This window comes from Mauremys reevesii, linkage group 26 (genome assembly GCF_016161935.1).
Source record: "Mauremys reevesii isolate NIE-2019 linkage group 26, ASM1616193v1, whole genome shotgun sequence".
Lineage (NCBI taxonomy): Eukaryota > Metazoa > Chordata > Testudines > Geoemydidae > Mauremys > Mauremys reevesii.
The window spans coordinates 3,145,561-3,172,026 of NC_052648.1; the positions used below are offsets into that span (position 1 = coordinate 3,145,561).

The window sequence follows — 26,466 nt, forward strand, 5'->3', positions numbered from 1 at the left end:
GTGCTTTAGGTACCTTTCCCCTGGCTTCATCCACACTACGAGCCTGTTTCCCCACACAACCTTCAGTGAACCGATGGGGCCGGAGGAGGGGTTTGGGGAACTGGTTCTGAAGCTGCCCCCGATCAGTCAGACCGTAGGTCAATGACACTGCATCCGGATGCACTGCGACTCCAAACTGCTCCCTTCGCTGTGGCCAGGCCCTGCCTCAGAGCATTTCCCTCACCAGCCGAGCGGCTCCCAAGCACACAGTTTGGTAGCCCTGCCGGAAGCTGAGCGCGTCCGCACGCGAAGCGGAGAGGGAGCCGTGACACGTCATCTTCTAGCCATTAACACACTGTGCGTCCGTCCAGCCCCGTTAGTGTCACCTTTTGCACCAAAACCTGGTGGGCGTCGAGTAATCGAGCCCAGGGTTCGGGCGGGGAGGGGAACGCTGCAAGTAACGAAAGAAAATCAGTCACGTTCCTATAGCTGCAAGTACTATGGAAAAACAACCCTCGGACCTGGTCCATGCGGCTTTTCCTCTGGAGCCTGGCAAACCCAGCAGCGGGGCAGGCACCGTCCGGGAGGGGCTGAGTCTGCTGCAGAACAGGGGCTATGAAGAGGTGAAAGTTGAGCTCTGAGGCTCCCCCTCCACTTTGACAGCAGCGACCATTTCATCCATTCCACCGCGGGGTGCACAGGAGCTGGGGCCCGTTGAACAGCGTCCAGCTGCAGGCCAGACTGACCCAGAGTCTCCCCCCACCCCTCATTTTCAGCGACTAGGAGTGAGGGGATGGGTGGGGGCTGCTGCGGGCCAGAGGCCTGGCTGGGACACCCAGGCAGGCCTCCCGTCGGCTCCCTCCTTCCCCACGCTGGATTATTGCCAGCTGACGGCCCATGAAGGAACAGCGCTTCGTGGGTGTACGGCTGCACAGCCAACCCTGTGCGGCACCGCCCGGGCCACCAGAGCCCACGCCGGGCTCAGCGATCTCCCTTCCCTGCTCTGTCATCAAAACCAAAGAGATACAAACGAGCTCCCGCACTCTGCAGAGAACGGGAGGGGGGGGTGGGGCAGATCTGCACCCCGAGAACAGAGGCTGAGCCGATCCTCCACTGGAGCCGGATCGAGTTGCTGGAAGGACCTTGGGGGGGCCCTTGAGTGCAGCTGGCCCCCTGCTCTTCTGCACAGCCAGGGCTGAGGTGCTTCCAAAGTGCCAGGCCATGGGAGGGGCTTCTGCGCCCACCTGTGCGACGGCCCCACTGCTCCAGACACGCTCGGCCCTGCCACAGACTGCAGCGGCCGTGGGCCAAGCCAAAAGCCACTGCTGAGCTTGGCTCGTCCCCGGGGAGCACAGCCCCAGGGCCTCTGACACAACAACAGTAACCGTCGAAAGCCTAGCGATGGCCCGGCCAGAACATAACCCGTCTCCCGAGACAGCAGGTTCTAGTGGGGAGGAAGCCTGAGTGTGGCAACCCACCAGACTCCCTGCCCGCGGCTCCCCGGGAACCAGCGGGTTTTGATCACTGACTGAAGGGCGTCACGCCCGGGTGCCCCTGACCCATGCAGCTGTGATGAACTTGGCTCCTGGCCCCTGCCCAGTGCGCTGCTCTCTGTACTGGTTTGTCTCATAATGAGAATTTTAACGACTTACAAGTCCATTTACACAGTCGATTTTGCCTCCAGTGAATTGTGTGACCAAGTGGCTGCTATTAACCTGGGGAGGCAGGAATTTCTAGACTAATGCCACCTGGACACCCTCGTCAGCAGTGACATGGCTGGACAACCCCCGGGTTACAGCATCTCTATTAGCCTTTGTGTCCTTAATTCTTAGTGGACGCTGCCTAGCACTTCAGCCTTCTGATGTTTCTTTCAGACCAGCTGCAGAAATGTGCAGAGACCTGTCATAACCTTCCCTTTGCAAACTGAATCCTCGGCGGTTATTGCTCTGGGACCCAGAGGCACTTTGCTTTTGAATGAAACATAGAACTGGTCAGGAAAGATCCCCCAGCCCGCTGGGACAGCGCAGGGGGATGTTAACCTGTGCTCTGGTCCAGTCCCACTCTGGGTAATTACTTCGTGCCTGCTTCAAATTAACCCTGCCATTTCCGATTGAAACTGTTGCACAGCCTTTTGCTGCATGCTATAAAACAGCTGCTGCATTTCGGTGGGCAGGGAAATTATCCGGCTGTGGGTCAGACAGCCCTGGCTCACTGGACACTACAAACAGATTCTCTTTGCACGGGCATCTCGGAGAGAAGCAGCAACTCAGCCAGCCCTGGCCCCGAGCAGCAGCAAAACGACACAGCAGCTTCCGAGGAGGAAGGACTAAATGGCAGACCGGCTCCTGGCTCTCGTTCCTAGTTCTGATGGGGTCTGGAAACGCTAACGCCGAGGGGTCTGTCAGACACACTCCGGAATGAGGAATGTGCAGTAACAACCCCATTGCCAGGAGTGGGTTTGCACTGGACCCTGTGCTGAGTGCAGACTGGGGCATGGCTGCAGTGCCAGCCAGGCACAGGAGAACAGTCACTGTAGCTCAAAGAAACCTCTGCTTACTGCAGTAGACAGACATGTCTCCCTCCCACCCCCCAACACAGGCAGCAGTGGGCAGCTATTGACCATGGCAAAGCAAGCAGCCCTGGACCCAATTCCTCCTCCCTGACACCAGTGGGTATAAAATGCCACCGACTCCAAACAGCACCACCTTAGCACTGGGGGTTAAGGGCTGCCCCAGGTGTGGGGTAAAGAGGAGGTGGGTCACCTGGGTGCAGCCCTGTCCCCCCCCCCATCCCCATTAGAGCAGGGTGTGTTCAACTAGCCCCACTGATGGGGGGGGGAGGGGAGGAGCTGTTCTCCAGTGAGGAGAGAGGGAGAAAAGGCCAATGCTTTGGTTTAGGTTCTCTCCCACTAGGTGCAAGGGTGAGCTTCCCAGAGAACCGTCTCTAACCACCAGCACCTGGCAGGCTGTGGCCTGCGGACGGAAGCCTGCTGCTGGCACTGGTCTGCCAGGCTGGCTGATTTGACCATGAACAGTCCCTCCCTACAGCTGGGCCCCAAGAGCGGCTTCCCCCGGCCTCCTGATTTGTACTTGGAAACACAGGGTTGACCTTGCCGCTGTGTTGAGGTGACTGTTACTGTGCCCTGCTGTGGCACACGTTCTTTTAAGTGTCTGGTGCCATGAATTCCGGAGTCTGTGCCGCTTGTACCTGACCCTGCTTGTGCTGAAGCAAAAGGGAAGTTGTGCACTGTCATCCACCCTGTAAAGATGACCCCCTAACCTGTGAGCGTGCCATTTCCTACAGTAAAGAGCGATTCTCTTCTCAGCACCCGGGACTTTATTGACACAGTGACGGGCTCCTGCAGCCCTGTGCTCAGCCATGGGCCGGAGTCCGTCACTGCCGCTCTGTCACTGCTGGTCACAAGGAGAGTCCCACTGGGTTTTAAAGCATGAGCAAGGGAGCAGAGTGTCTCACGGGCGGGGCAGGAGTCTTACTGCTCTCCCAGGAGCCTGTTAGAGCTAGGACAGAACAGCCCGGAGCAGTTCAGAGGGGTGGGAGAAAACCAGCTCTTAGCCTGAAGATTGCTCCAGCACAATGGACCAGAGAGATTAAAATGTGGGAGAGAAGGAACAGGGAAGCCCAGCACCTCTCCCTGCTTCGGGGGGGAGGAGTGATCCTGCACTCTTTGGTTCACAAGGCAGAACAGAGGCTGGGGCATGGACTGAGAGGAGACAGTTCAGATCCCTGCAGACAGACAGCCTGAAAAGCTGCTACTTCTGAGCTAAGAGCCATCCACAGTGATTTATTTTTAAAAAAATCCTCTTTCCTCTTTTGGGAAAGACTAATAAAAAATACAAAAAATACAAACCTTAGAACAGCACAGAAACTAGCAGTGTGTAAAAGGTCGTGCTCCCCACGTGCCCTCTCCAGCAGCGCTTTCTCCATGCCCAGTTCCACAGACAGAACCAAGAACACGGGCAGCCACTAACAGGTCCGTTTAAATCTCCCCTGCCCCTCGCAGGCCGGTCAGCACGTGACACTAGGGAATGAGTCCGCTTGCTACAAGCACTGGAAGACCCCCAGGTGTTTTCTGTGCCTGACTTCTCTTGAGGCTCCTGCCAAGCCTCAGAGCAGCAGAGATAAAAGACAAATTTAATTCACGTTTCGGTGATTAAAAATCCCGCCCCTGGCCGGCAGAAGGCACCTCCCACAGCCAGTTGGCCAAGTGCAGTTTAATGCTCCCCTTCTCTAGGGAGAGGTGAGCAGGCTTCAGTTCCGCAGCAGCTTGGAGCCGCTGTTTTCTCGAGCGGCGAGTTTCAGCCCTGCTGCTGCTGGGGAATGACTCCAAGCCCCCGTCTAGCTAAGGGCTCCGTTATCCCAGCACCCCCTGCGAGCCGTACACCGCCCTGGCTCACCATACGCAGCCATCTACTTAGAGCTGCAGCCGCCGGCCAGGCGAGAGGATGGTTGGCAGGAGCATCCTCACTGACCAATCTGGATGTCTGCCGGACGCAGCTGCCGTTCCCCTTCCGCCAGGAAGATCTGCATGGCCCTGTGCAGCATGTGAATCCCCAGGCACCGGCGACGTTTCATGGGCCAGCTCGCCACCACGCCGTAGTAATTCCCCTTCTTCTGATTGGTGAGCATCTTTAACCCTGGAAGGGGAAGCACGCTCACTAGAGCATCTGCAGTGGGGGGGGGGGGTCAGAGGGGTCTACTAGCAGGGGAACACACAGCGTGATCTCCCTCCCCCCCATCGGAATCCACTAGGACACTTCGCCCTGGCTGCCCCCATGAGAAGGCTGCTACAGGAGGGCAACAGAGTCACAGCTGCCTGGATCAGGAGTGAGTTCAGCTCAGTGACAGCCCCGTCCCCACCTTTCCACCACGAATAGGGCAGGGCAAGTTCAAGCTAGCCCCCCCCAAGACACGGACCTCAGAGGATGGGATGGCTAGAAGCTCAGGAGTAGACCGAGGTTCACGTGAAAACAAGAACAAATATTTCATCTTCAAAGTGCTTTAAAAACAAGCCAACCCTCCCCGCCCCACTAGGAGGCAAGTCATCATTGCCATGCTGCCTTTACAGATGGGGAAACCGAGGCACGGAGCTGGGAAAACTTCCCCAAGCTCATGGGGGGGGGGGATTTGGTTTCACAGTTGGGGCTCCCAGTCGTGGGCTCAGAGCCCAGCCCCTCCCCTTCTAAACCACATCCCTGGGGGGCTACGGAGGGAATGGCCAGATCGGGGATGTCTTTGAAGGCTCTCTTGGGGGCGGGAGGAAGCTCGTGTAAACCTACGACAAAACCATCACGGCACTTGCTGCTGCCTTACCAATCGCATCCACCAAGCAGGCCTCCCGCGTGTAAGCTTCCACCGGGATGACGTTCTGGAAGCAGTGCACGGAGATCACGCCCTGGCCGCCCGCCCAGATGTCCAGGATGTGCTGCACTTTGGGGCACGCCTGCGGGACATACAGTCAGTGGTGACTACAAACCTCCTAACATGGCCGTTTTCAAACTTCATTCATCTGTGGACCCCTAAAAACAATTTTGAATGGAGGTGTAGCCCCCTTTGGGAATCTCAGTCTGCGGACCCCCAGGGATCTGTGGACCACAGGTTGAAAACCACTGGTGGGGGCAGGCGAGTTATCCCGATAGACACACGGGGTGTGGGCTGTTCCCAGAGACATTTAAACCCAAGCAATTTTATTCTTCCAACTGGTTCTCGGCCAGATCTGGAGCAGGCAGCTCACTGTCCCCTGGCAGGGTCCTGGTCGTTCTCCCGGGGATGGCATCTCCCCAGGCTCTCAGTGACAAGTGGTGCAAGTGTGAACGGTGCCGAGTAACAGCCCTTAGGCCCGAAGCCCTTTCCATCCACAAAGCAGGCCTGCTCCCGGCACCCAGCCATCAGCTGCTACCAGCTTCCTGTCACTCCCAGGCAGCGCAGGAGTCAAAGTGGCAAACCTTGCAGCTAAAGGGCTCTCCAGAGGCATGCAACCCCACACCCCTTTCCACAGGGGCCTAAACAGCTTTGGGCCAGTGCAAATCAGCGAGCTCCAGCTTCACGCTGACCTCATGATCTGGACAGAGCTTGTGTTAAAACCTCCGGCAGAGCAGAAAAGTCTCGCTTAGGGTCTATCGCCACCTAGTGGCAGTTTGTTTTAGGACTCCCTTGCCCAGTTACCTGCTTCTTTCCACCCTTGTAGTGAGTTAAGGCCTGGTAGAGGTGACTGTAGGGTCGGGAGCGTTTCCCTTTGCCCACGTAGAAGACGGCACTGACGAAAGTCCTAAAGCAGTCAGCCTGGCTCAGGCGGTGGCAGCGGAAAGGTAAGTTCTGAGTCACCCTGCAGGAGGAGGCAACGCTGAGCGTGGAAGGGTTTGGTCTCATTTGCTGTTCCTTCCACAAGCCCCAAGTCTCCGGCTCAGCAGCGCAGCGCTCCGCTGGGGCCCCGGCTAGTCTCTATGTATTGTTATTAGCCCAGGCTCTTTAAGGTGTCTCAAGTTGTGCACCCAAAAATCAGTCACTCCTGAAAAGCTTAGCCAGTGGTACAAACATGGCATAACCCACTCACCCACCACCCTGCATAGGTCCTGCGGGAACAGGAGAGCAGAGTCACTCTTGCCATTGGAGCAGGAGGGTAGAAGAGAAAGTTCTCCTAGTGGACTTTCCCCAGGAGATGGCAGCTTTAAAGCAAGTCAGAGGCAGGACCTGCAAACCTTGTCCCTAAGGGGGAAGAGTTCAGAGAGACGGCAAAAGCCGCCCTGCGAGGACACGGTACAGGGAGAGAGGCCATACCTGGGGTCCAACAGCAGATAGTTAAAGCTGGACTTGAGCACACCCTCCCTCCACTTCCTGTTCTTGTCGGGCTGGTCGAACTGTCTGGAGAGAGCCATTTCGTCGTCCTTGCAGTCGGGGATCTGAAAGGTCTCTAGGGCAGAGGCCAGCTCAGGGCTGTGTCCTGTGCCAGTGCCCGTTTCCCTCCACCCCCCAGAAAGGGGGGAGAGGGAGAGAGAGAAGATACAGCTGGGTTAGACAGGGCAAGGTGAGCCAGAGATGGTGAGGCAACGTGGAGTAATGTGCTCGTGCCAGGGAGCACGCAGCTATCACCTCTTCCCAAGAGACATCGCCACAGCAGAAATCTAGTGACTGCAGCACTTTGGGCTGTAGGTTACCAGGTTCGTACACTCCGGATCTGGGCTCTCAGGTTTGTGTTTCCTTACACCCATTACCGTCCTCTCGGCCTTTGGATCACCAGCCTTTACTAGGCCTTTCAGGGAACGTCCCCACATCACAGTGGGGGCAAAGCTACAAAGGAATCCGGCCATTCCAAACTGCCTCAGCAGCAGTCAGCTCCAACTGGGTTTTATGCCACTTAATTCCCTGGCTCTGAGTATCCGACTAGGTGCTACAGGCTGCAGGGGGGTCACTACAGTGAACTGGGAGCGTTTAGGGCCTCAGAGTGGAGCCCAGGCTTGGTAACAGAACAACGCAACGCCTGGAAGGGACCCGCCGGGGAAGGGGGAGCAGGTGCTTTCTGATGCTGCCAAGGAATGATTCCTCTAGCAGTGATGCTTTTAACGGAAGAGAGCACATGGACCAAACCCAGGGGGTTGGCATGGCGGAGGGGAGAAAAGGGGTCATGTAAGTGGTTGCTTTCTTTGGGGGCAAATGCACCTTTAAAGAAACCTCTGTACACAGGAGCTGCACTGGTTTCATTTGAGGTGAGAGTTTAGACTGATTTTGTTAAACTGGTGACAAAGGCCACGTGGGACTTTACTTCTGGGTAAAGCAGACTGAGGCCTGGTCTACACTAGAAAGTTTGGCTGACCCAGCCATGCTGCTCAGGGATGTGAAAAATCCACTCCCCCCTCCCCCGAGTGACGTAGTTACACTGAGCTGTGCCCCGTGAAGACAGCGCTAGGAATTCTTCCATCGATCTAGCTCCTGCCTCTCAGAGAGGAGGATTAGCTGTGCCCTCCGTCAGCACAGGTAGTGTCTACATGGAAGCACTACACTTCCACTGTAGCATTTCAAGCATAAACAAGCCCTAAGTCTATTAGGAACAGATTTAAGCTAAACCAAGATTATAGCATCCACACTGTGGTCTGAACTGGTTTAACAAACCCAGTGCAAGTTTGTGTGTAGACAAGATCAGGCCCCAGGACTGGAAAAGCAGGAACAGAAAAATCTGCTAAAATGTTAATGCTGCAGACCTTGTCCACACAGGAAAGCTGCACTTGTTTAAACCGATTTAGTAAAACCAGTGCAAACCCCTGTGTTGACACTGATTTCAGTTGGCGAGGGGCTTATTTCAGGTTCCTAATCCTCTTTAGCTAAACCAAATACACCCAGTTTAAATTGGAGCAGGACTTTGCATGAGTTTAACGAAATCAATTTAAACAGGTGCAGCTTTTCTATGCCGACTTGGCCTAAATGCTCCGTCTCTGACAGAACAGCTTAGCGAGAAGCTCCACACCCACCTGTTCCCTGAAAGAAACTGCTTACCTGCAGACCTCTTTCTGGCCTGGGCATTCGGGTCTTTCAGCAGTTTGTCGAGCAGCTGCAAGTAGAACTTCCTCGTTAGACCTGTAATGGGCGCTGGGTTCGCGCCCAGGTTTCTCAGCTTCCTAATGAGGGCTTCATCAGAGAGGAGATGTAGCTTGGAGGTTGCCATTGGTGACTTGCACTGCAGGGGCTGGTTCTCCTTGCTCTCCTGCTCCGCCAGTTTGCTCTGGTAGGCTCTCCAGTCATACACGATAGTGTCATCAGAGCTCGTAGTGTCTGTGAGGACGGATGCGTCGTCCGTGCACGGGACATGACGCTCGATCAGCGCGTACCCTTCCTCCTCGTCCATGTAGAGATATTCCACTGGCTCACGGGTGCTGAGGTTCACAGGCCGGCCGCCGGGCGAGAGGGGAAAGTCCTGGCTGCACGAGTCCGGCACGGGGCTCAGCCTCCCCGAAGGGTGGTCGGTGGCAGACGTTGCCCGAGAAGGCCTCCTGGAGGACAGCCGACTGAAACTAACCCTGGAGGGGCCAGGCTGCCCCTTGGCATCCAGCCGAGGCTCCTCTTGCGGGCACGTGCTGGGCAACACTCTCCCACATCCCTCATTCGCAGCATCTGACTCAGCCTGGGAGAAGGCTGCACCAAGGGGCCTGGAGAGAGCAACCTGCCGTGTTGGGTCTGTGCAGTCACTCTCCCCATCCTCCGTCAGCCACATGCTGTCTGACGGGGGCTTGTCTGTACCGGAGCGTGGGAGGCACGGAGGGAGGCCAGGGTGGCAGGCAGCACCCAGCTTGGCTTTCCCCTGGTTACTGGACAAGGACTGCTCATCGGTGCCCCCGTCAGAGTCTAGCAGCACTGTGGGGCTGGCATCTGGGTAGCTGCTATGACCAGCAGAGGACCCCGAGTGGCTGGTGGCTTTTGCGATTATTTCAGTATCATCCAGGTCATTAGTTTCTTCTGCTTCCCAACAAGATGCATTTTCACCCCCCTGAGCGACCCAGCTCGCCCTCGCGGTATTACCTTCCAGACAGGCGGCAGGGCCAGCTGGCATCCAACGCATCCCCGGGGGGCTCCTAATTCTCCTGGGCCGCCTTGGCATCTCCAGTGTCTCCTCGAAGAGTGACGAGGAGCTGCTGTCACGCGCCGCAGAGGTCAAGCGGCTCTTTGTTCTGGGGGTGACGTGGCAGGGCCTGAGGCACATCTGAAGTAGTGGGGAAACATCTGAAGATGTGGGAAACATCTTCTGTTTCTCGTTCAAGTGAGAGAACTCGTCTTCTCCAGAACCATCAGCGGGACTGGCAAGGTGCTGGATCACTAAGGTGTCAGCTTCACTGCTCAGACTGGGAGGCTTCACCGATCTCCCTCTGAATGGGTTGCCATTTATTTCTTCCTCTCTGTTATTCTCTTCCATGTCCCCACCTGGCGTCCCCGTGTCCAGCGTCCCGCCCATGGCCCCGCCTAGCAGCACCGTGTCCGGCATCTCTGGGTCAGACCCATTTGCAGAGGGATCCCATTCCTGAATATCGGCTTTTCTTGCTACCCACTGGCTACTGGTCAGTTCTGTCCTTGCAGAGAGACTGCTGTCTGTGGAAAGCAGCATCCCCTTCAATTTACCCTGCAGTTTCCAGTCTGCAATAATTTGCCTGTAGTTCACAGAGGCGGCAGCTTCCCGAGGACCAGCTTCCTCAACCACATCATCAGCTGGGGTCAGCTGATGTGGTTCCTGAGTCCACAAGATGTTTGAGCCTCTGTCATTCTGCTGGTGAGAGACACACTCAGCCTGTAACTCTTGGGAAGGGCTTGATACCCCCATGTCTTTGAGAGATTCGTGGGCAGTGCCGCAGGTACATAGCTCTGAAGCTGGCTTCCCAGCGGAGGTCAAACCAGAACCATCCCTGCTAATATGGGATGCTTCAGAACTAGCATATAAATGCCTTCCTCCTGCCATCTCTGTGTTCTGTGACCCGGCGGGCGGCACATGCTGCATAACTGCTTCCACTGCAGATGGCATTTCTACCAGCTTCTCGCAGCTCTGCCCTGCAGTGCGGGCCATCAACCGTTTGCCTAAGTGCACTCGTGAACTCCCGTCTTTGCTGCCAGCGCTGTTGGAATCAGCACTTCCGTCTCCGGCACACAGAGAAGAGCTGCAGCATTGTGTATCTCTACCGGTACAGCCCTCGTTCCCTTCCAAGCATTTCTTCGGCTCACTGTGGTCAGAAGTGTCTGTGGCGCTAACGTAACAGTCGCTGTCACAGCTGCTATATTGGCTGCTGCCGCTCTCGGAGCTTCTGCTAAGCACCTGTCCAGCGGCGAAGGGAGAGTCTGAATTTTCGTGTGTTCTGGCCAGGAACGTTGGCTCCATCACTGTCTTTTCCAAGTCACAAATGGCTGTGGAGTTGGCCCGACAGAACAGGTACACGTGGTCTGGGGATGTGACGTCCAATCCTTCCTGGCCAGTCACCTTTCCTAACATTTCGAGATTGAGGAAGTCACTGAGCCGGGACAGGCGCAGAGTCCCGTTGGCAGCACTAACTCTGGGGTTGCAATGTGGCCCAGAAGGCCTTTCCTTCCAGTTCCCATTGTTATGGAGGGGGAAAATTTTAGGGGACTCACAGAAACTGACACTTCTCCGTGCCCGCGCTGCGTGGCTCATGCTGCAACGCTGGGACTGAGAGAAGATCACAGGCTCCTTTGAAATGGATTCATCCTGGCAAGGCACTGGCTGGGAAGATAGACCGTGACCACCGGCTGTTGTGTCTTCATAGCCAGGGCCAGGTGGTGTCAAACTGTCGTCTGTCTCTGAGGAAGGAGAAGCAGAAGTTGCATCCCCAGGAAAGCCCTGTGTTGTAGTCAGACTTGAAGTTAGTTCTCGAGGCTCATTACTGGCTGAAAGCCAAGTGCTGGACAGCACTGGCTGAGGTAGGTCACGACGGCTGCACGGACCATTGTCAGACAAAGTGGCAGGTCCCTGGGAATGCCCCGGGTGCGAATAGGCACAAAAGGCCAATGTGGATGGAGGCACTGAACAGCATGGATGGTCCTGGAGATTCCCTGGGATACAACTCAGTTGGCCACTTGCATCAGCAGCTGCTGCATTGTTAAAGGTGACACCCAGCCCTGTGTTACTGGGACTCCCGTCCGGCAGACACTTTTGGGTGCTGCTAAGTGGTCCAGGATCATCCCACGCTTCAGAAAGTCTTGAGATGATACCAGTTTCCGTGCAGTCGTCGGTCAGAATGGAAAGGAAGCTCTCAGCGTTTCTCAAGCCTTCGTGGCAGACTGTACAAGACAGAGCGACACACTCACTACTCAGTGTTCATTATATTAAAACAGCAAACATCAATGTATCTTTGTGTCTTACAAACCATGCTAAGGAAACACACACACAGCAGTTCATCTGCAGTACCACCTCGCTGGCAAAGCAGACAGTCGGGCACCAGCATTCCTAGAAACTATTCCTTGCTCTGCCACTGACTCCATGTGTGACCTTGAAAGAGTCACTTCACCTGTCTGTCTCAGTTCACTCGTGTGTAACATGGGGAGCACCTCACAGCATGCTGTCAGGCTTCATTTTTAAAGTGCTTTGAGATCAAATAAAAGCAAAGTACAAATCAAAAGGAGGCAGTGTGGCCTAGTGGACAGTGCACAGAATCAGGGCTTAGGAAGCTTGGATTCTATTCCCAGCCACTGGCCTGCAGGGTGACCTTGGTCAAGTCATTTCTCCTCCCCGTGTCTCAGTTTCCCCATCTGTAAGACGGGGATACTACTACTGCTCTCCTTTGTAAAGCGCTTTGAGATCGACGGATGAAGAATGTTACATATGAGCTGGGTATTGTTATTATCGCAGCAATATGGAGCATTAATCCAGTTTGCTTTGCTTTCTAGACTGCAGATAAGTGAAAATGCTTGAGAGCAGTTTATGGGATTGGGTCAGGGGACAGAGGGATCCAGAGCCCTTCATTTCTAGGTCATATCAGGCAACTAACAGCTGAGGACTCTTGCTGTTCGTTGTTCAGTACCTTGCTAGGTCAGTAGAGAGACCAAAGACTGAGGGGTCACAGACTGACAGCACCCTCTCAGTGCCGTGGAGATGGTCGCTCCAGGTCAGGGCTGAGACAGACGGCATGTGGGAGGAAGTTTGCAAACAGACAGGTGAGTCTCCCTTACAAACGAGGGCATTCACAGTTCAGAAGCACCGGCCCAGCACTCATTCAGAAACGCTTACTGCACTTACATGTGTGCTTGTGTGCTCCATTGGCCTCCTCTGAGAGCCAGGCATACTGGAAGCCCTGCAGGATTTGCACACACATCTTGTTTCCCTGTTCCAAGGCTAAGTCGACTGCTCTGTTTCCATCCTGAAGAGCAAAGGCACAAAACCCCCACATTTTACTATTAAATGTATTAAACACAAACCACCTTATCACGCTCTGCTTCTCAAGGGGAAACACTCTGCTGGGAACTACCCAAGTGTAAAGGTGGGACCATGCTGCACTACTCAGCTGGAAAGCCACATTTGGAGGTCTGCCAACCTTTGGCTGGAAGAAGATTGCCCATTATGCAGGTGATGTACATAGTTTCCAGAAACAAAGGGTCTCAAGCTAAACAGCAAAGGGTTCTAGTGGAATAAGGAGGAGCTGTATTTAAATAGTGCTGATCACACCAAAGCACTTTACTAATGGAGGAATCTCTTCATTCATTACTGAAATGCAGCCACCTCTGCGGTGGAACGTGGCAGCTGTTTAACAGCACACAGCAACGCAACAGGAATGGAGGTGTAGAAGAATACTGTACCCAGGTAAAGCAAAAGGCTCACCATGGGGTGAATGAATATAGGTGGGTCCTCCTGTTGCGAACACAGTCATGAGAGGTCAACTCCTCAGGGCAGGGACCTTTATTTGTGCCTTGTACTGAACTGGCAGTTAAATAATAAGCTTTAATGACAAGTGCTCAGGGCCATGGACAGTTTAATACTTTAATATTTCCGCTCTTGCTCAAAGTGACAAATGGAACAAATCTGGTGGCCTCTAATCCCTTAAAGACATTCACTCATGTCATAAAATCACCAGTCAGTTCAGCACAGGCAGTAATCTCTGCTCAGGACTATAAGGAGACATGGCTGTCCTTTCAGGGTCCCTCACTGGTTATAGATTCATAGATCTTAAGGCTAGAAGGGACCACTATGGTTATCTAGTCTGACTTCTGGCATAACCCAGGCTACAGAACATCACCCAGCAAGTCTTGCATCAAGCCCACAAGTTTAAGTTGAGCTCAAGTGTATCAGTTAGAAAGATCCAGTCTAGAAGACTAGATAAAATGACAGAATCCATCATAGCCCTAAGAAATGCCTGTCCCTAAGTTAGTTAGCAAGACCTTCGGGATGACAACACTGAAATCATAATTATACGAACCTGGTCTTCGAGATTTGGGTCCCCTCCATTCCGCAGTAGGAGCTTCAAGCATTTGTAACAGCCCCAAGAAGCTGCTACATGCAATGGCGTGAGTTCCTCTACTGACCTGAAATACACCGTGCCCACGTTTACATTCCAATACCTCTACGTGCCTTAAGGAAAAAAATTATTTAAATACCATTGTGCATCTATTAAAACACAACAGGAGACTATGATACAGTATAGTGAGTAACACCCACTGATTAGTGTATATTTTGGTACGTACCATTTTGCAACTACTTCCAATCTTATTTGACAAAGGAAGAGACATTTCATTTAGTACCGTCTTGTCAAATGTATGATCGACTCTAGTGGAGGAATGGACTGCAACCACACTAAATATTGATATATCAACATGGTGAGACACACAAATGTTTTTCTTTTTATATGTAAGCAAGGTCTGAATGAGCTCTCCGCTGCCAGCTAGTGATGAGCTGGGGGGGAAAAGGCTTCAGGACCAGATGGTATTTACATGAACACACCTACTCTACCTAGGTATCCAGCAATCAGAGCTGTATTGTCAAAGTGATCAATTTTGGTTGGTGTTGGGTTAGAAATCACTGATTACCGGGTCTGTGTTATATTGTTAAGAGGGGCCCCGGGATATTGAACCTGGCACTTGTTACTGCTGACTCCATCTTGCAGAAGGGTTACATATACTCCTTGCACAACCTGTCAAGATATAGACCATAACAAGGTTTGTGGCAGTTTGTATTATTGCAAGCTTTCTAAGAAACACATAATTCAGGGGAAGTTTATTATTGTTTTATAAGAGATCTGAGTTTCATATTTTGTCTGTCTTTGCATATGCAACTTCCAAAAGAGTGACAAACGTTTAAAATACAAGAGGCTGATTTAAACGGCAATTCTGTGGAAGGCAAATCCCAGAGACACGTTATCATATTGAATGCAGTTCTGAACATTGGCTCACAATGCCCTGGTTGAAATAGTAACACTTCTCACAAGTTTATAGTTTACAAGTATTCTTCTCTGATCAAACTTCACATGCATCTCATCTTTTCAGCTGTGCAAAAAAGAAAGGCAAAAAGTCATTCCAGCATCTTTCAGTTCAAATGTGATGCAACAGGACACAGCATACTTGGATCTCGCACATTTTCCACACTGGGCTGGAGCAGAGACTACGTACCTCCCTGATTGTCCTGCCTTTTCAGCAGGTGAGAAATAAAGCCACACAATTCACACTGAACACGTCTGTGTCCCGGTTGTCAGTTTCAACGCTCCCAGAGAGACCCTTGAGCAAGAGTCTCCTGTACATCACCGCACTGTGATAATCCACCAAACGGAAAGTCTTTCCTTTTGCGCTTCCAAGTTATTTTCAGGCACACATAAGGAAAGGCAGATGTTAACTTAGCCAAGATCACAGTTTGGGGAAGATTTCCCAATGATTAGAGCACAAAAGTAGGGGTCAGGACTCCTGGGTTCTATCCCCAGCTTTGCCAATAGCTTAGTGTGGGACCTTGGGCAAGTTACTTCACCTCTCAGTTTTTCTGTCTGAACAACAAAGATGTTGCTTTGCACTGGAAAGGGAGAAGGATGTGCATTTCAGACATTAATGAATTCAAAGTATTAAATGGGCTTCATCGGCTCACTAAAACCCACCCCCCTTCTCCCCAAATCAAAACGCTTCCCGATTACCTGGCATTTGGGTTTCCACCATACTGGAGAATCAGCTTCAGACAACGAACCCCGCTCTCCCTTTCTTTGCCAGCAGCCAGGTGGATCGCTGCAATTCCCTCTGGCAGAACCAGGTTAGGATCCGCACCCTGCTTCAGCAGTGCTTCCACAAGCCTTTAGACGTACAACGGGACACCAAGTTACATGCTACCCACGTGGGACAGTCACAAAGCATGACTAGACAGGGACCATTCAACATGAGACTCAGCTCTTCAGGGCAGGGACAATGTCCTTTTAAAGTTTCTACAACAGTCATTCCACTATGTGAGTATCAGATAACAATACTGTAGACTTATCATTTATTGGAAGTCTATCATCTGATGTGAGTGGTTGTGCCAGAAGATACACAACTTCAATGTCTAAAGATGCATCTTTCAACTGAGGTTACACTGCTGGCAAGAATCTCTCCTTATCCCCAAAAATCTACAGATGTGCTGGCTAGGGACTGGTGTTCCCTAGAAGATGTAATCACCTGACAAATGTCATTTTTTGTAACAATCTTTTCCTTTTTAAAATCTCTTTTAGGGTTTTGTGTTTCTGCCCCTAGCCATGGTATCCGAGCACCTGCCACATAACATCTATTAGCAATTGCAAAGTCCCTACTGGACTTCATTGAATCTCATGCATGTTTCCCATTTCAGGATAAACTCTGCATGGGGCCATGTTGTGCATACTTTACATTTTATTAAATTTACTTGTTTGTTTTTCTTTAATTGATTTGGGTCAGGTGTTTCTCCCTTGGATTGTTTTTCCCTTGGGGTTGAAAGTGATTCTTACAGTAAAATGCACTTTTTGAAGAGGAAGGTTTTGGCAGCAGTTTATAACAATAGTTTGTCACTAAAACGCCTGCCGACGCACACCTTCTCTTCTCACTCTTCATTGGGTGGGGAAAAATATACTTGTAATTCACAAGTAATTCAAGATTGTTACACGTTTTGCAACAAACTCCTGACCCTCAAAACAATGCACACAAGGAACACCTACTACTTTATCAGTAGCCTTCACTTGTCACAAGCTTCCTGTTGCCTCTGGCTGCTGGCTTTCCAGAGGCAGCACCTGGTGGGGTGCACCCCCGTTCGGATAGCTTTCCTCTGCATTGTAGACATATGCTTCCATTTCTCCTGCTTACTTGTTTAACCCGGAGGCCCTATTTTCAGTGAGAAGGCAAAGGCTCCGCCCCTTGTTACAGTCAGACAAACCTCAGGCTTCTACTAACAAGTCCAGACATATTTCCTTGCATTCTGAGATGAGATAGCTGGTTGTTTTCAGCAAGATACGGGGGCTTTTGAATCCTCTCATTTCTACCATACAATCATCAGAGCAGCCTTTTGCTCCCCACACTTTAGAGAGACTTAATCCCCCTAGGCAGGAACAACTTCCCCTCTCTGTGCCTCAGTTTCTCCATCTATGAAATGGAAATAATGATACAGATCTGCTTTGTGATCTACTGATGAAAAGCATTATTACCACCTCTTAAAACACACCAAGGTGCGAAATAACCACGAATTACCATGATACAACCCGTTCCTTTCTTGGTAAGCATAATACAAGTATAATTAATTGCCTGACACTGGAATTGCAATGACTATGAGGTACAGTTTGCGAAAAGGTATCAGATATTATTGCACATGTTCAAGCGAAGTACTGCATAAATAGCATTCAGCTACACTCTGTTGTATGCTTTGGCTCATACCAGCAGGCAGGCTCACAGCTGCAATGAGTGCAAGGTTACTACTGCTTATTTATATGCCCCCCAAAGCATCTTAGCTACTTGGAGACATACAAAGACACAGGCTCTGCCCGAAAAGGTTAGTCTACCCAGATGACACAAGCTCAGGCAATGTGAGCAGAAGCAAGCCACCAAGCAGTGAAGAATCCTCAATGCCTGGCTACTGCTCCACCATATGTTTTCTTAGAGCTGCTTTGTGACAGAAGGATGGGCAGAGCAGCTGGCAGAGGCACACCCACCCAAGCACCATAGGCCTGTATTCTTTGGCTGTGCTCTCCATAGGGGTTGAGTGGAAACTAGGGAGTAACAGCCACAGAGTCAGTGGCAGGGGACAAACTTGCTAGGTAGTTAGCACAGGGAGCCCTCCCCTCCCCAGTGCTGCACATTCCTTCCCCTTCCCCACACTGTGGGGGGTCCCCCAGCAATGCAATGTGCATGGTGAGCAGCCATTCCTCCAGTGCACAGCAAGCTACCTCCTGTCACCAGTGCAGTGTGTCCCCCGGTAGCCCCATAGCAGCAAGGTGCCCTCCCCCTCAGTGCAGCAACCCCCACTGCACACTGAGCCTGCCTGCTGACCCATTCTCAATGCAGTGGAGTGATACCCCCACTGCTACCTATAGATTGACCACCCTAGTGCAGTGCGTGCTGTGACCCCCAGTGCTACCTATGGATTGACCCCCCCAGTGCAGTGACACCCCCACTGCTACCTATAGATTGACACCCCCAGTGCAGTGCATGCAGTGACACCCCCAGTGCAACCTATGCAGTGACACCCCCCAGTGCAGTGAATGCAGTGACACCCCCACTGCTACCTATAGATTGACCCCCCAGTGCAGTGACACCCCCACTGCTACCTATAGATTGACCCCCCCAGTGCAGTGACACCCCCACTGCTACCTATAGATTGACCCCCCCAGTGCAGTGACACCCCCACTGCTACCTACGGATTAACACCCCCTCTCGGAGTGCAGCGCGCGCAGGGACACCCCTGCCAGTACGTACGGACCCCTCCCCCCCTACAGCGCGCCCCTCCCCCGCTTACGGGGCCTCCTCGCCGCGCAGCGCCTCGCACAGCCGGGCGGCCAGGCCCGCGGGCCCCGCGCGGCTCATGCCGGCTCCGGGGGGGGGACCCGCTCCCCTCAGCGCATGCGCGCACCGGGCCGATCCCCGCCCCTCCCATCTCGCGGAGGGCGGGGCCGCCGCTCCTCCGCCCGCGGGCAGGGTCCGGAGCCGCCCCGGGAGCCTCCCGCTCACGGCGGCGCCATCTCGCCTCAGCCCCGGGCAGCGTCCGGCCGGCCGCTTCGAATCGCCCTCCCGCCCCGACTGCGCCTGCGCGCCCGCTCCTCATTGGCCGCCCCGGCTCCTCCCTCCCAGCCAATGGGCGAAGGCGCGGCCCGAGCGCGCCCGGGGCTCGCGCGCATTGCTGGGTGGGGGGTTCCCAGGGCTGAGCTGTTCGAAGCTCTGGGCTGCAGCGGGGGACGGGAGGGACCTGGGCTCAAAAGCAGACAGCGAGCCGGAAACCCTGGCGCTGAAAGTTTCCTTCCAGCCTTTTATTCACCTGATCTGGCTTCAAAGCAGATTTTCATTTAAACCATCAGTTCCCTCACCCAGCCGACCCCTTAGGATGCCCAATAAAACCACCAGCCTGGCCCTTGGTCCTGGTGGGGGCAGCCAATCAGTCAGAAGCTCAGGCCACGCCAAGGTGTGGAAATTAACACAGGCGGGAGCTTGCCAACCCAGCAAACACACACCCCTAACACAGAAAATCCCATTTGTGTTCCTTGCAACTATTTAAAACTCAACACGTCTGGCCAGTGAAACCCTTGGACACGCAGAGAGGCAGAAAGTCATCCAGCCAGTTAAAGCCACTGTCACAAGCTTTATCTTGTGGTGCAAAGATCCGCTCTTTTAACTGGCAACAACAAAATATTAAAGGCAATTCATACAGGCAGCTTTATGAAGAGAGTTCATTGGATGAACAGTTTTCCTAGAGATCTGCCTTCCAGAGACAGAGGCAGCAATTTTATGGGCAGTTAAACTAAAAAAACTGTTACAAGACTTTTGGCTCATCAGTACCCAGTGCACAAGACACCTTGCAGCGAGAAGAGGCCTCCTGAATTATGCGACACTGGCAGGTAGAACTGGGCACTTGAGGGATCATTTATTACACCGTGGCTTCGATTTCTGCTGGCTCTTCTTCCTCGAGCAGGCTGTAGGAGGCGTGGGTCTGGAAGGGCCTCTGGAGGGGATGGGCTAGAAGCTTAGCCATGCAGTTGTGCAGCTCCACGGCGGGGCCTGTCACAGACACTTCATATTTGTAATTGGTGCCTTTGGTGTCCAGGTTGCTGAAAAAAGTGTACATCTCCTGGCAAAGAACAGAGCAGCTCAGTTACAATCAGGCATTGAGCACGAGACGAGGGCTGGCTAAAGCACACTGCTGGGGTCAGGAGACGTGGGTTTTATTCCCAGCTCTGCCACTGACCCGCTGTGGGACTCCAAGCAAGTCACTCTGTGCCAGGCCTCGGTTGCTTTATCAGTTAAACGGGCGTTAATGCTGGCTGACCTCTGGGATGCCGTGGCGTTTAATTCATTAGCATTAACTCATTAGCACCTGGATGTGATCCTCAGGCAGATGGCACTAGAAATGTACAATCTGATCACAAGCTGATGCCAACACTTGCTCAATAAGAATGGTACTAACCGAGGCTGGATTTGAACTGACCGTTTACCAGTGAAATACCAATCCCACAGGTCAATATCAGAGTCAGCACAAAGGGTTAAACCGCACATGGAACCCCGTTGGGCCTAGATATTATAGCACAAATATGCAACAGTGCACGGGCCTAGACCATTGCAATCCCAGGGCCGCATCAGCAGTTGAGAGGTTAATAATAAGAATTGGACTTGAGACACTGTTCAGCTGCTGCAGTCCTATTCCTAGAGATTATTAAAATAGAGTGTGGGTCCAGACACACACTCAGAGAGACACCCAAATACTGGCTCTGTCCTCAGTTGATGTCCTAAGCTTTTACCTCGAATGTTTGCCATTTTCCTTCTCTGGGGATCACTGGGCCACATGCTAAGAATGGAGCCAGCATGTCTGCCATGACAGGTATTGCCATTGGGCAGCTGGAGGAACACGCAAAAGGGGCCGACTGAAAGAACATCTCCATCAACCAGCTCTCAGGGAGGGGGAAATAAATAAATAAATAAATAAATCGATGGATCTTAACTGCTGAGAGGACGTGCGAGGAACGGCCCAGGACAGACGGGGATGGCAGAGCCTCGTCCGTGCCTGAAGCGATGTCTGATGGAGTGGGGAGGATTCAGACAAGAGAGGGTGGGTCACGCTACGGATCCCACGGGGCTCTCACCTTCCAGCTCGTCTCGTCCTCTTTCTCCTCAGCACCATTGTGGATATAAACCACGTCAAAAAAGAAATAAGGGCACTGAAGCATTTTCTGTAGAGAAGGGGGAAAAAAGAACATTCCTTCTCAGAGTCTGATTAGCAGGTTCCATGGCAAAGTAGGATCCCAGGGTAAACAGCTGGGGGGAAAGGTACCAACCTGACCTATGCAGTGCCTGAGATCCTTCAGTATAGCAAGGAGCAGTGCACCTGCCCTGTGCCTCACCCACCCTCCTGATGAGACCCCTTCATCTCTCAGGACAAGATTGGTGTCCCTGATCCACTTAAATCCTTGGTTCCGTGGCCGATTGGTGCTGGCTGCAGCGGTGGCTTGTGTGCCATGATTGCCAGTTGGCTGAGAACCAAGCCGAGACTAAGCTCATTCCAAACAGCCCATCGTATGGCCATCACTGCTGGCCTGGGCTGGATGCAAACTACTCCCTGTTATCTGGCCTGAACCATCCAGCCCCACCCATCTCCCCCCATAGCAAGCACGTGAGAAGACTCGGCTTTGGGGTCAGGCCCCAGCAGGCACCATTGGATCTTGAGAACTGCAGGGGTTTCTGGCCTGATTCACAAAAGTTCTTGATTCCAGTGAGGGTGCCCAGCACCTCTGACAGCCGGCCACCACTGGACAGTAATCCAGCAGCACTGGAACGCTGCTTTCTGGCCAATGAGTAGGAAAACCAGGAAGCACCTACCTTCATCTGCTCTGTCATGGAGAACTGAGGCTGACAGGCCGGCCGGCTATACACCAGGATGGTCCTGACCACATAGGGAGGTGGGATTGTCTGGATGTTTTCCGTCACTGGCAGCTCAATCTTCTGCTGTCTGTGCCATTAAAGAGAACGAATGTGGTTCAGAAATACCAGCACATGCGCTCATGAAGCCGCTGGGTTGGGTTGCTAAATAAGCACCTACACAGCTAGGGTTACACTGGAAGGGGCCAGTGGCTGCCAGCAGGCGAATCTTGGCTCCAGAGATGACCACAGACTCTGTTAAAGCCAATGGGCCAAGCACCTGCTTTCAGGTTCTACAGAAAGAGCAAACAACATGCAATAAAAACAGCTGCAGATAATGGGGACGCATGGCAAATCAGAGCTAAGCTCCATGGTCTGAGGGGTTTCCCTGGTTGCGGATACAAGAGTTAGGACATCAGTTGCAGCCTGTGTGTTCTGGAGAAGCCCAGCAGGAGGAGTTCTGAGCAGGACACAGAGAGGAAGCAGAGAGAGAGTTTCTTGGGCACAGAGCTCGCTGGAGTGGCAGACCCGGGGATCTCTCAGCAAAGAAGCTGCCTGCTGCTGTTTGTTTCTACTGTGTTCATGGAAACAGGACTTTTTTTTTTTTAAATCAGCAAGAAAACACAAAGAACAAGACCTGATTCGTATAACTGATTTCTCCTCCTAATGGAAACAAGGCCTTGGACATTGGCTAAACTGCTCAGACCAAAGGGGCAATGCAACTATCAAAGCAATATTTGCAATCTCTGTCTTCCACGGAGCAGCAAACTTACATGAGATTGAAGAGGCCTTCGAGATCTAGGGTCCGAGAGATAAGGACTGGTCCTCACACACACGCGGCCCTTCCTGCTATTAGGTGTTTTTAGCTGGTGAGCTCGTTGGGGTCACTTGGCGTGGCACTTGGTTTGTGCAGCATCTCGCACCACGGGGCCTGAGCTGGGGGGACGTCTGGGAGCTACTGTGAGTGATAAGCAGTCAGACATTTCTGATTGGTCACACTCTAGAGATAGACAGAGGGGATGGGGACGGCCTGGAACATCTACACGTATTTAGTAGGGCAGGCAGACAGCAGACTATTCCCAAATAAAATGCTGAGTTTTCCATCTATCCTAGTTGACCTGCTACCAGAGCAGGTGAGCATCTCATAACTGTTAATGTATTTATCCTCCCAGGGTAGGGCTACTAGTCATATGGGACTGGTGGAGAATCGAGGCACAGAGAGGAGCGATTTGCCAGTGTGCCTATAGCAAAGCAGAGAACTGAGCCCAGGTCTTCAGAGACCCAAGACAGTGCCCCTAACCACTGCACCATCCTTCCTTGGGTGCATCAGCACTGACTGCAGCCCCTGCTCAAGGGAAAGGCCACCCGAACTCAGCTGAGTCACCACACCAGGAGGGATGTCTGTGATGTCCCTGCACTTGTTCCCTACAAGCAGCACTTGCTTACACTGAGATCTGCTGCCATCTTCTGGCAAAACAGCAAACAGAAATATCAAAGGATCCCCCAGATCATACACACACTTTATGAAATAAATCCGTTACAACACAGTGCTTTGTTCCCAGGATAGGATTCACTCTCTCAGGATCTGGGAAGTTCCTGACGTCAGGCCTGAGTTGGGCTCTAAGCTTTCTAGAAAGTCAGGGGGCTGAGAATCTGCGTGTGCACATTGTCAAAAGACTCAGCGGCTGCAGGGCTCACAAGCCGTTTTGAAGGCGAATGTCACTCTGTTCACAGGTGACTAGTGGCGTGGTGGGATCAGAAGGCAAGAAGGATCTCAGTCCCATCCATCTACAGCACAGACCCACCCTCCACCCCCCATCAAAGGATACTGAACGACTTGCAGACCACAGTTTCCAGGTCATACAGGCAGCTGCACACTTCTCTGGGGTCAGAGGTGAAACCGGAGAGCTAAGAGACAAGACAGAGGATGTTAAAGGAAAGTGACAGAGTCTCTCTGGAATCCCACCAGGATGGTGGTGCAAGGAGAACTATATCTGTGCAGTGCTTAGCACAACCGGATCCCCAGTCTCACAAAGGGTTGATTTAGGAATTTGGGGCTTGTCTCCTGTTTTTCATGGAAGACCTCACTGGTAGGACTGGGGTACCATTAACACTTACATCAGAAGTAGAAAACCCAACTAGATGGCTGCTCGGACAGCTGCAGCCTGGCTGTTCCTCGGTACCCAAAAGGAAAGTGCCAGGCCTGCGGGGGTCTCACTCACCCAGGTGGCATCATTGTTCACCACCACCAGAGCGAACTCGTGGCATTTGTCGATTTTGTGCTTCGTCCTCACAAACATCTCAATCATCTTCTGGGAGATGTTCAGAGCATTGGTTTTGGATCTACAGAGCAAGCGAGAGAGCACGCCAAGATCAGCGACTGTCTAACACCTTCCCATCCCCCTCCGCCCCCAGCATCCATGCATCATATCCTTAAGGGGGCGTTGAGGGAGTCCCAGCCCTCTCATCCGCAGGGCTGATCCAAACTGGGTCTCAAAACCTCTCTGCCTCTTCCCTCTGGCTCACTTTAACATCATTCCTTCCCTATTTTCCGGGCTGCACCATCTGATGCTGTGAACATTGGCCTGACACCTGGACCCCACCATCACCCATGCCTTTCCTCACCATCCCCATGTCATCCATAGACCTCCAAGCACTGTACAAGAGGAGGTTCAGTATCATTAGCCTCCTTCGCAAGTGGGGAAACTGAGGCACAGATAAGAGAAGCAATTTGCCCAGGGAGTCAATGGCAAAGGTGGGAACGGAACTCAGATCTCCTGGCTCCCAGGCTGGTGTCCTGCCTGCTAGAGTGCGCGGACGGCATTCACAAAACACTGACCGATAGACAGCAGCGGCTCACCCGTTAAAGGATTCTAGTTTGGGCAGAGACATTTCCTCAGAGAGGTCTAAGCAGATGATCTGCATTAAAGAAAACAGCAGCATTAGCATCTCATGTCATTCACGAGCCCATCACGCTGGGCGCTTCGGCTTTACATGGACCACTTGCCCCCACGGCCAGGCTGAGTGGCAATGTTTAAACACACACACGGCCAAAAGAAGGGTGCAGGGTTAAATCGGGTCCATTTGGCTCAGCGACCTGGCTGCGGACTCTCTCCCAGCAGAAGGGCCTTGGCAGAGAATGCAGGAGATCCACCCAACGGAAGGCGGGCCAGGAGCGTGACACTGGCACTCACCACTTTCTCAGGGCAGTTCACCCTAGGTGTCTTGACCTGGAACTCCGTGGGCTGCGCCGGGACCTGCCAGTCTTTGCCATTGGGCGTGGCAGCGCTCTGCGGGCTGTCATCAGCACTAGCCGCCTCTCCTTCCCCCTCGCTGCGGTTCCCCACGCTGGCCTGCGCGCTCAAGGCTCGGTCCTCGGCCCCCTCCGGGTTGGAGCGGGTTCTGGGCCTCTGCTCCGTCGCCTTCTCCTCTTCCTCCTCGGTGGCGCTCCCGGGCTCCGAGGTGTCCATCAGGTTGCTGCGCTCCACAGGCGACTCCAGCTTGAATGCAGCACAGGGCTCCCTGGTTCAGGCAGAGGGAGATAAGCGGCTCGGTGCAGGGATGCTGCACGGACAACCCCGTGTACAGCCCTCCACTGGCTGGCAGCGGCCGGAGTGGGCTAGACGGGGCCTGGGGGGAGCCTTTCCCACCTCCCCTCCCTATGGCTTGCTGCTGGGAGGACATTGGGATCTGGCCTTTGGGTAGGGGTCCCCAGCACCCAAGTGAGTCAGCCTGGTCCCCCCATCGCTCCCCCCACTTCCCCCATCATTCCCCCCAACCCACCCCAGGCCCCCTGTCGATCCCCGCCCACCCCACTTCCCTCGCCCCCAACCCAGGTCCTCATCCCGGTCCCCATCGCCCCCAACCCACCCCACTGCCCCCTCGCTGCCCCCCAACCCAGGTCCCCTCATCCCGGTCCCCCCATCGCTCCCCCCCAACCCACCCCACTTCCCCCATCGCTCCCCCAACCCAGGTCCCTCATCCCGGTCCCCATCGCTCCCCAACCCACCCCACTTCCCCTATCATTCCACCCAACCCACCCTAGCCCCCTCATCACTCTCCCCAGCCCCCATCGCTCCCCTGCCCACCCCACTTCCCCTCGCTCCCCAACCCAGGTCCCCTCATCCCGGTCCCCATCGCTCCCCCAACCCACCCCACTTCCCCTCGCTCCCCAGCCCCACTTCCCCATCGCTCCCCAACCCAGGTCCCCTCATCCCGGTCCCCCATCGCTCCCAACCCACCCCACTTCCCTATCATTCCACCCAACCCACCTAGCCCCCTCATCACTCTCCCCAGCCCCCATCGCTCCCCGCCCACCCCACTTCCCCATCGTTCCCTGCACCCCGTCCACCCCACTTCCCCATCGCCCCCCCAGCCCCCAACGCGCCCCCCAGCCCCCCCTCACTTCCCCATCGCTCCCCCCGGCCTGGTCCCCCTGGCCCGGCCCGTCGCTGCTGGGCCCGGCCGCTGTAACGACAGAGACATTTACCGCCCCAGAGTCGCTGCTTTGGCTGCACTGAGCCTGCGCACCCGAACGGAGCCTGCCCAGTCCCCTGCGCTGTCGCCGCTGCCCTCACTTCCGCGTACGAGTTGCTGCTTCCGCTTTGGGGGGGTTTAAAAGGCTCAAGGGGGCAAATCGCAGCGGGGCGGGGGCTGACAGGGTCGGCGCGGCGGGGAGGGGGAGAAATTTACTGGCCGGGGGGGGGTCAAGCTGCTGTAGGTGGCGGCAGGAGAGAGGCTGAAGGGGGAAAATCGGGGTGGGGGAGAGCTGAGGTTAAGCCCTGGGGAGACGCTGCGAGACACTGTGCGGGGACAAACCCCGTTTAGGAGGGGGTGGGGGAACAGGGGCCCCTCGGGATGAGCCACCTGCTGGGCTCGCAGATCTGGGGGTGTCCGGGTCGTGGGGGGGGGCAGAGGCTGTTTTCAGTTCTGCTGCGTGTCAGGGGGCGGGTTCCTAGGGCTCGG

At 53.8% G+C, this 26,466-nt stretch overlaps 2 protein-coding genes across 5 annotated transcripts; both read right to left on the reverse strand.

The window, feature by feature from the left end:
- Window positions 1-38: 38 nt before the first annotated feature.
- On the reverse strand, window positions 39-18,639 carry ANKLE1 (ankyrin repeat and LEM domain containing 1). Of its 2 annotated transcripts, XR_005591499.1 has the most exons (10): window positions 18,398-18,639; window positions 15,588-15,740; window positions 13,893-13,998; window positions 12,719-12,839; window positions 8,485-11,763; window positions 6,775-6,937; window positions 6,163-6,322; window positions 5,311-5,440; window positions 4,395-4,634; window positions 39-430 (listed from the first exon to the last, which is right to left on the reverse strand). XR_005591499.1 is itself a non-coding variant. In XM_039515964.1 (9 exons), exons 1-9 carry the CDS (start codon window positions 18,463-18,465, stop codon window positions 4,462-4,464), a joined length of 4,353 nt encoding a protein of 1,450 aa, XP_039371898.1. In that variant the 5' UTR covers window positions 18,466-18,639; the 3' UTR covers window positions 3,754-4,461. The 2 variants fall into 2 exon arrangements, 1 of the variants encoding a protein (XP_039371898.1); XM_039515964.1 differs by lacking the exon at window positions 39-430 and having other exon boundaries at window positions 3,754-4,634.
- A 580-nt stretch (window positions 18,640-19,219) lies between these two features.
- Window positions 19,220-26,124, reverse strand: BABAM1 (BRISC and BRCA1 A complex member 1). 3 transcript variants are annotated; one of them, XM_039516101.1, is made up of 9 exons: window positions 25,991-26,124; window positions 24,696-25,023; window positions 24,362-24,420; window positions 23,724-23,844; window positions 23,331-23,409; window positions 22,275-22,299; window positions 21,463-21,592; window positions 20,730-20,816; window positions 19,220-19,720 (listed from the first exon to the last, which is right to left on the reverse strand). In XM_039516101.1, exons 2-9 carry the CDS (start codon window positions 24,969-24,971, stop codon window positions 19,520-19,522), a joined length of 978 nt encoding a protein of 325 aa, XP_039372035.1. In that variant the 5' UTR covers window positions 24,972-25,023; window positions 25,991-26,124; the 3' UTR covers window positions 19,220-19,519. The 3 variants fall into 3 exon arrangements, with proteins under 3 accessions (XP_039372035.1, XP_039372036.1, XP_039372037.1); XM_039516102.1 differs by having other exon boundaries at window positions 26,032-26,080; XM_039516103.1 differs by lacking the exon at window positions 25,991-26,124 and adding an exon at window positions 25,152-25,169.
- Between the last annotated feature and the right edge of the window lie 342 nt (window positions 26,125-26,466).

Excerpts from the sequence above, each read along its gene's own strand:
- ANKLE1 (XM_039515964.1), bottom strand. The coding sequence starts at position 18,465 with ATGAGCCGCGCGGGGCCCGCGGGCCTGGCCGCCCGGCTGTGCGAGGCG. Across the intron at positions 12,840-13,892 it reads ACCCAAATCTCGAAGACCAG|GATGGAAACAGAGCAGTCGA; the intron begins GTTCGTATAATT and ends TTTGCTCTTCAG. Across the intron at positions 6,323-6,774 it reads TATCTGCTGTTGGACCCCAG|GGTGACTCAGAACTTACCTT; the intron begins GTATGGCCTCTC and ends CTCCTCCTGCAG.
- BABAM1 (XM_039516101.1), bottom strand. The coding sequence starts at position 24,971 with ATGGACACCTCGGAGCCCGGGAGCGCCACCGAGGAGGAAGAGGAGAAG. Across the intron at positions 20,817-21,462 it reads CCATGACAGAGCAGATGAAG|AAAATGCTTCAGTGCCCTTA; the intron begins GTAGGTGCTTCC and ends CCTTCTCTACAG. Across the intron at positions 19,721-20,729 it reads AGGACGAGACGAGCTGGAAG|GAGATGTACACTTTTTTCAG; the intron begins GTGAGAGCCCCG and ends GTTCTTTGCCAG.